Source organism: Limanda limanda, chromosome 20 (assembly GCF_963576545.1).
Source record: "Limanda limanda chromosome 20, fLimLim1.1, whole genome shotgun sequence".
Taxonomy (NCBI): Eukaryota; Metazoa; Chordata; class Actinopteri; order Pleuronectiformes; family Pleuronectidae; genus Limanda; species Limanda limanda.
In genome coordinates, this window is record NC_083655.1 from 13,682,117 (window position 1) to 13,694,458 (window position 12,342).

Genomic DNA, 12,342 nt, shown 5'->3' on the forward strand with positions numbered 1-12,342 from the left:
CACAGCATTCCCGAGTCAATTCCTCAGCTCCCATGTGATCCCAGGAGGCCGAGCACAGACGCTGGAGCTGTTTGGAGAAGGATTCTACCCGTCGTTAGGAGACTCGGCCATGAAAGACCAGTTTCATTCAGATAAATCCTCCAGCTTATGTTTTGAACAGGATTTTAATAGCCATTACTTAAAGGCCTACATTCCTTTTCACGTGAAGTTATTTTTCCAATGCAGTCCATCCTGCATGAAACAGTTGCTGTACAACTTAACATCAACATGTTACTTTGAAGTACCAATTCAAATTGAATTATTGAAAAAAATTATTATTGAATTATGACCTTTATTACGTCATTGGTGTCAGGCTTTGAGCATTTGTGTGGGTGGAACTATTCAAACTGCTTGTTTTTAACAACATCTCCAGTACAGATAATTGGATGAAATTGACATTGTTTGTGGCTTAGGAGGAAGTGAGGTCTCTCTGTTTCTTCCCTCTGCCTCTGTGCGAGATACAGGACATGACATAAGATACTGAGCGTTACCATTTGTTTTTAACAGCTGTTTCAATACAGCAGTCATCGTGGCCTCACTTGTGTGGATGTACAGTGGCTTCAGAAAGTCTTCAGATTCTTTTTAACACATTCCGTTGTGTTATGGATTTGATTTGAAGTTCGTAAACTGCCCATCAATCTACCCTTATAAAAATGGTTTCTCTTAAACACTAAAAACTGAGGTAAATGGTGGATATTGAGGGTATTGTTGCAAACTAGTTTGAAGACGCTTTGATCCAAACTGAGAGAAAGACTCCGACTGACCCTGGTTTTCCAGCCAAAGAGTTTGAACAATAGGTTGTAAATAAAGATGGCAACGTGTCATTTCCTCTCACTATCCCCAATACGAACGTTGCCATCTTGCGCCGATGACGTCACTTGGAGCCAGAGTCTGCACATTAGCGATTGGGGGATTGATGGAGCAGCGGCCTCATGATGTTTCACTCTGTTTTTATATCAATAATTAAATTATTACTGAAAAAATTACCACTTGAACATACCTGAACTACTTAAAATAACAGAAACCATCTTTGAAAAATATTCAAGGGAGAGAGAGAGAGAGAGAGAGAGAGAGAGAGAGAGAGAGAGAGAGAGAGAGAGAGAGAGAGAGAGAGAGAGAGAGAGAGAGAGAGAGGAATGCTCTGCATAACTTGGGGCTGCGTACTCCTCTGCTTTCTCACTTGCCTGCCATGGTAGGTGTAATTACTGCACTATTTAGCTGTGTGTGTGTGTGTGTCTGTGTGTTTCTGTGTGTGTGTGTGTTAGCTTTGCACTGCTTGGTGATCACACTCAACTGTGTAAACAACATGGCCTTGACAATACAAGCTATTTCACTGTAACTGAAATTACTCAGGGAGTGAAGTAATGAAAGGCAGATTTAAACAATGTCTCCGTTAGATGATGCCGCTGCAGAAGGAACCTCTCTGCATCCTCCCACTCATCGACACTCAGGGGAATTCCTTCCCTCTCACTTTCTATAGTCAGCCGAGTTCTGTCATTTGTCTTTCTTTCCCTTTGTTTACTCTCTCTTTCCTCTCTGCTGAATAAAGGCATCCACTCTGTGAGTAACTTTCATCTTCTCCTGCTGTCGTCTTTCTGTGCTCTCTCGTCTTCCCCTCGACTATGACCACAGGAATGCAGGTTGACTGCCACTGCACTCCTGTCTATGTCCCACATAGTAATCACCGGGCCCATGGTGAACGCACACTAGACACAGTAACACACACCGAGACAGATACAAAACAATTCAGTCTGCATTCCCATTGTTTCTATATGATGCGTGAATGTTTTATGGAGCGTGCTGCACATTGACATATGCTGGACACGGCTATAAACTGACTATTTCTGTGTCTCCATGTCCGCAAATAGCAAAAACACTATAAACGGTATACCATTTATTGCTGTGTGCATATGGCTGCATACGTTTTATGAGGATTGTGGCACAGGTTCCACACATATTTGTTTTTCCCACTGAAATCCTGTAATTTATTTAATTCTGTGAAACGTATAAAAAGATGCCAGCGTTTGCATCTCTAGTTAAACTATATCGACAAACCCCAGTGGATATGTATCGCTAAACATGGAAAGAAATACTATAAAAGGAAAAATTGAAACTTCTAATTTTGTCTTGTGGTGATTTAATTATTGGAAAAACACCAGGAGCATAGTTGAAAACCCAACTTTGCTCGTGGGCTCAGAGTTATTATGGTATAATTATTAGTGAGTTTGGAATACAAGGTAAACAGATTGCATCACCATCTCATTAGGCCTTTGCTCTCATAGACTCTATGTACATGAAAGCAATGGATGTAATTATCTGCATGTAAACAGAATATTTGTTCCAGTTGCATCCCACTACCTCTACTGTGTACCTTTATATATACAGTCTATGCTGTGTACACACATTCCTAAGACATTGACGTCTACAATTTGTACCTTTGGCATTTTAATATGTAATACTGGCTTAAATTGCCCAGAATCAGGTCCAGCGAGTTCAAGTGTAATGAAAAACTGTACTTTCAAAAAGAGTTTGGTGAATTTGTTAAAGCAGCTGCTCCTCTGGTTCAGGAAGCCGGGGATCATGGGTAACATCCTCAGTCAGAGCTTGATGGATCCCGACAGAATTCATCCCCACGGGTGGCTGCAGAGGGCGCTGTTGCTCAGACCAATTTACACAGTGTTGCTTTAAACGTGTCCGTGACAGCTGATGATAAAAATCCTCATTTGAATCAGTGATGGAAGAAAATACAATATCATTAAAACTAACTTCCCAGAATCTTGCCCCCAGTGCTCCGGCAGTCACACACACTGTGGGTCAGCAGCACACATCAGTCCTGCTGTTCAAACATGTGTCATCTTGCTTTGCCCTCCTGTTCGGACAACAGCCGGTTATTGAGTTTGATGACAATGTTGGCAAAGTCCGTGAGCTCCACAAAGTCTGAGGTGATGATGTTAACGCCATCCTTCCCCGGCCTCTGAGCCTCCACCCAGGACATGATGGTCGGCAGGTTCCTAGAGCCACCAAAAATGAGACATGGATGGAGATTAGATTTGATAGTAGATTATTGCTGAATTTGATTGATTTTAGAAGTTTCTGTAGTTGTTAATTTCTCAGGTATAATGCTTTACATAAGACAAACTGAGTAAAAGCAGAAAACCTCCCCAACGTAGGAGAAAGGGAGAGATGTTTGTGTCTTTCAGTGGGAGACGACTGAGCCACTATTGTTTCCAAACCAAGTCTCCGGGACACTTTCTGTTTTTGGTTCCTGGCACAAACACACAAACACACACACACTTGCCACGACTGTAACTGTATCACTTCCAGCACCCTGTGACTTCTGTGCTATGTTTGAGCCGCCAGCAGAACAAAACCAGGAAGTCTGAGTGTTTGTACAGCGGCGATAAACAATCCCGTTTCCTCGGAAGGGCAAAATTAGGCCACCTCCTGTCTCGCCACAGTGTCCATTCAGGAGCTTCATACATATCCCAGCACCACAGGCGGTCTCTCTCAGATTTAAATGCACTGGTGGGTATGGATTCAAGTCAGGATTTCCAACGTGATTTCCACTCAAATCTTGGGCCCTTTTTGAGATGGATGAGTGAAAACGTTTGTGGCAATATGTCAGACCTTGTCTAGGAAATAAGATCTCTATTCAGAGAGATGAAATGGGTTGGTCTTTGGTTTGAGCCTTATTGTTTGACGACTATAGATTATTCCCAGACATCGGATAAAACATTGAAGAGATATAATATTGTAACAGAGAATCTAAACACAAGTGTCTGGAGAGTATTTTTATAATTTTCCTATAACACCGTAGAAAGCTTTTGTTGACATTGTGTTTTTCAAATCAATCAAGTTCTACCTTTTTTTCAAGGGCATGCACACGACTGGTATTTGCAGCTTTTGCTATACTGCCCCCTCCTGGCCATATATGAGATTTATTAAATGAAACTAAGCAGAAGAAAAGGAAAGATTTTGAGATTCCAACAGTGATAAGTTAAGGGTTTATAATACTAACAATAATCATAATAACACTTTGCATAGTGGGAATTTAAAATATATAAACTAGGGCAGTAAAAGATGTTAAAACAATAAAAAAGTATGAAAAAACGTAGATGTCATCGTTGTGTGAAAAATATGGTCTCACTCTTGTAATGTGTCTTAAATGACAAAAAGCTTATTTTATGACACTGCTGATGTGGCTTGCAAAATCTAATCCAGGATTACACCAAGTTGTTTTTTTACTTCAGATTTGGTCAGCATATGAATATATGTATTATGTGTAAAAGTGATGTATCAGAACCAACAATGCTGTTAAAAGGCTAATTTTTTTAGCTCCACACAGATGAAATAGTCCACCATGCCTATCTCTGTCACAGACCCAGATAAACAGACCCAGACTTATGGGGACTGACCTCTCCACCAGGTAGTTACGGAGCCCCCAGACCAGGCCCTTGGCCACAGTGTTGACCCTGGGGGTGAGGATGGCCTGCGACACGTGGAAGGATCCCTGTTTGGCTCTTTCCTTCAGTGTGGTTTGCAGGAACTGCAGACATGAGAATGAAAAAATAGAATTAGAGAATTCTGGATTATTCAGGATATCAGTATATAAGGCCATTATTCATGGATCTTGATGAAATAAAGGTATAGGCATATTTAGGAGATATATATCTATTAGTGTGTGCAATTTAAAGTGGGTTGATTGAATTTAAGGGACATTTTTGGCCTTTGCGCAGTTAGGTGCCAGCTTAAACTTATTTTCATTATGAATTTAGCACATAGCAGGGATCTGACTGTAGATTTCTGACCTGTATGAGCTTGTTGGGTTCAGTGGTGTTGGCCCACGGAGCCGGGATCTTGTTGCCGGGCCACATGTTGGGGTTTCCCTGACCAGAGGGATGATGGTAGAACACAATTACCTGAGAAGAGCAGAAAATGAAAGACACTGAACAACAGCACAGGCCTTAGTGTTACAAACTTCACACACATCGGAGCCCGTACATGTTCATATGCAACCTTAACACCAATCTCACTGTATGATAATCTATAATCCTTTCATATAATCATGGGATCCTACCCTTAATTATTTCATGTTATTTCTAAATAAACAACGTACTATCTTCCTCCATCCAGCGCTTTCCTTGTATTTTGTCATGGCTCTAGATTCGGGTTGTGACATCAGTGTAGGAACAGTGACACACGGAGCAGGAAGTGAAGGCTGCCATCTCCAGCTCTCTCTTCTTTGCCAACTAAGTCAATCACAGATTAGGGTCATAGGACCAGATTTAACTGATAGCGGGCTATCAGCATACACACGAATGGGACCATGCAGATGCAACATGACACAATATGCATCTAAAGCAGGAACCACATGCACACGCAAACCAAGAGGTAAGAAGTAACAAAGTAAAATAAGGAAGGAAGGATGTTTCACTGGGGGGTGAGTGGAGGTACGAGGAGGGAAAAGAGAGGGAAAAAACAATAGAGGAATGACTTGAAGAAATGCTGAATACGATGAGGTGAGACGAGAGAAGGTGCGTTGGATGGAAGAAGGCGTGTTAATAGGATGATGCTCGCCACTAATTCCTTTCCAGGAGAGTTAGAGGCAGCACAGATTAACAGCACAGGGGGTTTAAAGCACTATCCAATAAACCCCTGCACACTGCTTTTGCTTGCAGATCTGCATGCATACATTTTTTGCTGCAGCCACTCATGCATGCATGCTAGTGCACACACATGCAGTCATGGGACAGTCCCGAAATGCAGGTGACCACATCTCACAAGATCTGCCAATACAGAAAGATCTAGTTTGATATGATATGATTATTGGGATTTCCCCCAGCTTTTCTAAACACTGAAATTACTGGGAAATGTTAAGATAAGGTTATTACTACTTTCATAGATGCAGCCGGATCTCACCTGATGTCTCTTCTCCCACAGGAAGTCCAGAGTAACGCTCTCCACGACACAGTTGTAACAAAGCTTGCTGCCAAACACCTCCAGCAGGAGGTGGATGAGGTACACGTGATGCTCTGCGCCCATCGCGTAGTAATGGTTGAAGTCCAGGAACACGACCTAAACCATCAGACGTGACCTTCCATCAGATGATCATCCAAAATTCTCACTGGTCATGATTATATTCGAATCAGTGTTTGTTTATTTCACTTATAAATACATACATATCGAAAGTTCTTCCCACCTCTTTCCTGTGTCTGCTTAGGAAGGAGTTGATTTCCAGGAGACCATCACTGACCTTTGGGGAGAACCGACGAAATGTCGTTTAGGACATCAAACCAAAACTGCATTCATTTTCAAACACTCATAGTTTCCCTGAATGTGCCGGATTTCTTCAGTTTAAGATCCATGAATAATTTCGTTAGCAAATGGAGATGATATCACAATATTAAGGAAAAAATAAATACTGGATTTATCCCTGTTATGTGTCTGCACCAAAACTTGATGGGTTCTTCCCTGATCCATTCCACATCCTTCCACCAAGTTTCATGGATATCTGTTCCATGGTTTTTGTGTGATCTTGCTTACAAACATAAAGACTAACCAACAAAAAAATGGACATAACCTACTTGGCAGATATAATAAAGCATAAACTGAAGTGGCTTGATGATTGTAAACTCTTATAGTGCATTCAGCTGTTGTTATTATCTAATATTTATCACCCACAAGCATATCTCATGACCCACTTGAAACCAAACAGTGTGTGGGTCAGGCACAGTTTCAGAGGGATGTTTGAAAGTAAATAAACAACATTCGATCCCTAGTCAGGACCAACACCATCCCACATCAGGTGCAAACTCTATGACACCAGAGCAAACACATTGATGAGAAAATAAAAAAGTTTTTATGATAATTTCAGGAATGGAGTAAACAGAATCGTTCAGCGGTTACAGATACTGTACTTTGACAAGTTTACAAAGAGAACTACGAAACACTTGAACAGACACAACGTCAGCAAACACGTGCTCTGCTCACCTTGTGTCCGAAGAGGCCGTGGATGAAGTAAATCTCGTTTCCTGGCTCACTTGGTTTGGAGGCGACCCTGAGATCGAAGTAGCGAATTCCAGCGTCCAGCTGCTCCTTGAAAGTCAGGTTCTAGGAATACACATCACGTCGCGTGTTAGGCCCACAACTGGCAACAACACACAGCACATCTGCTGGACTGTAAAACACACGCACAACTTTTAAAATATGCCCCAAATATGTCTATTCACAAATCATCTGCAACCTGCTGGTTTGTGAGCGGTACCTGTGTCATGGACCACTTCACCATGACTTTCTTGGCTAGGACGCTGAACATGGTGGCCAGGTATTTGACATAAGCCTTCTGATCTGGGCCCACGGGAGCATGCACATCCACCCAGAAGGTGAAAGAATCATGAGATCCTGTTTAAAAAAGAGGTGAGGATAGTGATGGTCATACAACAGGAAAGGAACAGGGCAAAAGCAAAGGGGGCGTTGGGAAGACAAAGGAAATTTACTCATTTGAGGGAAACTGTGACAGAACATATGGGACGAAAATGCAAGAAAGAAAACCAAAATACAGAAACCTGCAAAGGAGAAACTGTGAATGACACACAAACACCCTAACCTCAAGCAATATATGTCTAACCCTAACTGTAACCTGGTCTCAATTCATACCTTACACCCAATCTTAACCAGGACCTCAGAATTTTCTTTTATATTTTGCATCTTTAGGACCAGCATTTGATTATGGACAGCCTAACCAAAGCTTTATAGCTAACCAATTGACTATGACTAATTCATGGATACCATATCCTATAACCACAAAGCACATCTTACTCCTATAACATTAACCATCAAAACTGAATTCCTAACTCTAATCTTCTAACCGTAACCCCAAATGCAAATCTTAACCCTCAAACAGGTCTTTGAAAAAAACAAAGGTCCTCACACCCTAAGGTCCAGTTCAAAATAAGATATAAGTACAAGTATACAAACACACAAACACACACACACACACCACACTTTTCTTGTGTTGTCCTTTAACAATGTGACCCTATCCATATATATTGATGGAGAGAAGGGGACATCTCTACGCGCTCCGGGCTCACCTGGCACGGCGAGGTGCTTCAGGGGCATGGCACTGAGCTTGGAGGGCAGCGAACCCATCCAGTCGGCATGGACATCGCCGATCCCGGCCGGTCTCGTCTTCATGTCAGAAACGATCCGGCGACAGTCCACGTCTCAGGAAACCGCTCGCCGGCGCGGACGCACTCCCAGTGAGACTCCCGTGCGCTCCCAGTAGATTCAAAACAACTATATATGGCATATTGGAACGTTACAATACCAGTTCACAATAGTTTTACATCTGGAGAACGCTCATGTGAATCAGATCCAGGTTGAGTCCTCTCCTCGCCCGGTTCCTGGGAAGGCTGTGGCACGCTGTTGCGGTGCGTAACGCTCCAAGCGGCGAACCGGGCGCACGTTGACACGACCAGCGGGGGGTAAACGACCGGGATAATCCTCTTATAGCGAAATCCCACTTGTTATCCCCCTTCTCCTGCTTTTAGGCTTAACCTGTATCGTATGTGTGTGAGCAAAGACCACCCCTGGGTACACACACATACACACACACACACACACACACACACACACACACACACACACACACACACACACACACACACACACAGAACAGACAGATCTGGGTAATCTCTCAGGTAAAAGGTGAGTTGATGATTAGAGGGCGTGCATGAGCAGAAGCAACCAGTTAGTCCAGTTAGCAACCAGTCCTCACTCTCAAGGTCTCTACCTCTATAAAACAGGCAATTATGTTTACACTTGAATAAATAAAACATTAATCTCATCTCTTTGTTGCTTGTCGACGTTTGATTGTGCGCATGAGCATTCCGAGGCTCCGTGACTCTCCATCAGAACCTGTGTGCTGACCAATCTGTGTCATTGGCTGAGATGGACAACCACAACACTGCAGCGCCATCTGCTGGTGCAGCACTTTAACTACCACTGAGTTTCAGATCAAACCCCCTCCACAGTATTTCACTTATCCCAAACGTAGGTCTCTGGAAAACTATGTTTTAGACTTTGATCACTTTTGCAGACATGATACAATTCAACATCTTTCACTGGGAGAACAAAACTGTTCAGCTTGGTTACTGTGGGTCTGAAACATCCAGATAAAGATAAGATAAGATAAGATAAGATAAGATAAGATAACATAAGATAAGATCAGATAAGATAAGATATAAGATAAACTGTATTGATCTCATGCTGGCAAAATTCACTTGTTACATTAGAAAAATTGACAAAATTAGTTAGACAAGAGAATATGTGAAATTACGAGATAGAATAAAATTGGTAATAAAATAAAAAATTAAAATACATAGAATATGTACATAATAAACACAATATGCACCTATTACTACAGACTGAATATTATTTGTAGAAAATAAGTAAAGTGCAGCGTGATTGCATGAGGATGTTTATTGTATTTAAGGCCAACATTAGGAGACATTGAAATAAACGTAAATGGTGTACAACAGTATGCCGTGTATGTAGGATTCAATGTGAACCCTAATATAAAAATGGTACCTGTATACATATGAATTTCACAATAAAATGAATACATGTGAAATAGTGGTTGGTATATGTTTTAGAGACATTAGTGGACATTAATGTGCAATATGACATGTTTAGCAAACAATAGTGCAAAAGAGTGGTGTATGAAAAACTTATATATCTTTTATATTAAGGTGAATTAAAAAACAGACTTTGTGTTGTCTCAATCTGTTTGGCAGTTTATTTGTAGTCACAGGATAAACAAAAATCTATATATAGTTTTAAAGTTCAGTAGTTTATGCGACCGATCACCGACCCCCCAAAGACCACAAGTCCCACAAAGCATTGCCCCTGCAGGCACGCCCGCGCCGTTGGTCGCCTAGCAGCTTAAAGAGGCGTCCCGTGTTTGTGTGTACGTTTCCATAGGGAGCGGACACACGCATGAGTGGGGATTACACAGTGTGTATTTGACCCAAAGACACTCGGTGCTTTAAGAGGACACAGACAGCAGCACCCGAGGAACTACACCCTGAAATGGTGAGTTTATATCTGAGAGGAAGAAGGTGCTGTGTCAAACTGTGTTCCCCCTGGACGACGTGTTTCCCGGTACCTGAACCTCCCCTTACTCCCTTACCCCCTAACCCTGAACACCAATTTCTAACTGGAGAGAAACAACCTGTGAGAAAATCATACTTGTTGTTATTGGTTGGCTAGAGGAAGTAACCTGTCAACTGTCAAAGTGGTTTGCTTTTGTTTCTTCATATAAACAATATCTGTAATCTTGTCAATGATTCCTTGGATGCTGTTATCAAATCGTGATGAGTGAGAAATACAATCAAGGGTTTCGATTTGACAGTTTACCATAAACATTGTTATTAACAAGTTTAAACAAGTAGATAACGGAAATAAAACCAAATATATAGAGCTTTATTGAGTAATAACTAATTAATTATGAATCTGAGGATGTCGATATGTTTTGTATCTTGTGGGTGAAAACATGTTAAAACCTTGAGGGCGATGCCGGTGAGTTGTGGGGGAGGAGCAGAGACAATTGAGGACAGTTTAACCATAAACGTGGTTATTAATAACTGTAAATAAAAATAATACACAAATACAAACAAATATATAGAAGTTCTGTTAAGAAAATGAACACGTTTTAAACTAAAATACATATCGATATGTGTAGTGAGTAATTGCGTTTCACATCACATTGAACAGTTTCCTGGTCACTGACAGGTTAGTGTCTACGCTTGCTTTCAAAATGATTGACCTTGAGTAGCTTCTTAATGTCATGTGGCCTGGATACCTCTTAATTCCCTTTAAATCCCTCCACAACAGATTGCCATATGTGAAGGCTGAGGGCTGAGCAGCCTCTCCACCTGTCTTCTCGCTCATTGTCTCAGTGAGACTTGAATATCAAGCAGGGAATTGTTGGTTTGAGAAATGATTTCTTATTTGAACTAAGCATTCACATATATGTTGAACTGATTTGTTCATCGTCAAGAGGCAGAGAGCTATATTCAGTTCGGACATTCTCTTTTGAAGGGAACTCTTGTTCACCTCCTTCTTTCGAGTGATATGAACACTGATCTTATTTTGTTTAGCTGCCCTTGACCCGCCTGCAATTCTATTTCTTTAACCTTAACACAGCAAAGTGGTTGCACTTACTAGAGTTTCATGAAAACAGCTCACAGATGGAACTCAAATCCCTACGCCCTAATCTACAACATCATTATACCTATTTTTGACATGTGATGCATTATTATTTGAAACCAATTCATTCAATCTATTAATCCATTGAACTTCACAAATGTTTCTTCACAAATTCCCACATTTCTCCTACATCTCCACTGTGGATATAAGCTGCATGAACAGCTCCACCTTTCAACTGCCGTGCTCCATAGGAACTTAAAGTGAATTGATAGATAAGGGAAAACCTATCATAGTTTATATTGGGGTATTTATGAAATGTCAGTGTAAGAATGCATAAGGCTATGGATATGATCTGACTGAATAGAAGTTAAAATCTCCAGGCTAGCATGTTGCAGAGTTAAACAGAACATTGGGCAGCAGTGCAGTTTTGTCAATACCAGTTAAGTTTTTGCGACTTGTTGTTTTGAGGGTATCTGTCGGCTCTTTTGCTTGTTTTCTGCTTCCATATATTTTTTGGGGAAAAGTCCTGAGAGAGATTTATTTGGCTGATTATACAAGCTAACAGTCCAATCCTCTTTCCGGGCTGGGTACTTGGGGAAGGGAGCGCATGCCGGTAAGTAGTGACTGTCATGTAACATCCTATTTACATCCCCGTGGGCCTAATCTGCCCAGGGCTGCCTATGTCATCTCCTCTGAGTCGTCGTGTTGGTGAATCATGCTAGTGTGACACACAACTGCCTCTCCTCACAAAGCAAAACAACAAGAAATGCTCCTAGCTTTGAATTTTTTCTCTGATCACATAAAAATACAGCAAAGCATTGATTTTCTGGGGTAAGACTGGGGTAATTATCGTGTCTATTCCTGACGATATTAGTTTCTTCTTCTTTTTTTTTACCAAAGACTTACAAAGGCCCAGTGTTGACTGAGCCACACCAGAATTTTCAAAACATGGATCAGTTTCTGGAAGATGAGTTGTGATCCTGAAGACCAGGTGAGCAAAAAAGACATTTGATGAGTGGACCAATGGTGTGTTTCCATAACTTGATTCACGCCTCAGGAAAGTTAAGAAGCTGTGGAAACAAATGTGTTGTAGAG

General features: G+C 41.4%; 1 protein-coding gene across 1 annotated transcript; it reads right to left on the minus strand.

The window, feature by feature from the left end:
- Positions 1–2,890: 2,890 nt before the first annotated feature.
- On the minus strand, positions 2,891–8,232 carry plcxd2 (phosphatidylinositol-specific phospholipase C, X domain containing 2). Its single transcript, XM_061094199.1, has 8 exons — positions 8,130–8,232; positions 7,304–7,440; positions 7,030–7,149; positions 6,239–6,292; positions 5,959–6,114; positions 4,848–4,958; positions 4,455–4,585; positions 2,891–3,050 (listed from the first exon to the last, which is right to left on the minus strand). Exons 1-8 carry the CDS (start codon positions 8,230–8,232, stop codon positions 2,891–2,893), a joined length of 972 nt encoding a protein of 323 aa, XP_060950182.1.
- Positions 8,233–12,342: the final 4,110 nt, after the last annotated feature.

Bases quoted from the DNA above. Each gene is read 5' to 3' on its own strand.
- plcxd2 (XM_061094199.1), bottom strand. From the start codon at position 8,232: ATGAAGACGAGACCGGCCGGGATCGGCGATGTCCATGCCGACTGGATG. The intron at 6,293-7,029 runs GTGAGCAGAGCA...TTCTCCCCAAAG, and splicing joins ACGGCCTCTTCGGACACAAG to GTCAGTGATGGTCTCCTGGA. The intron at 4,959-5,958 runs GTGAGATCCGGC...TGCTCTTCTCAG, and splicing joins TGTGGGAGAAGAGACATCAG to GTAATTGTGTTCTACCATCA.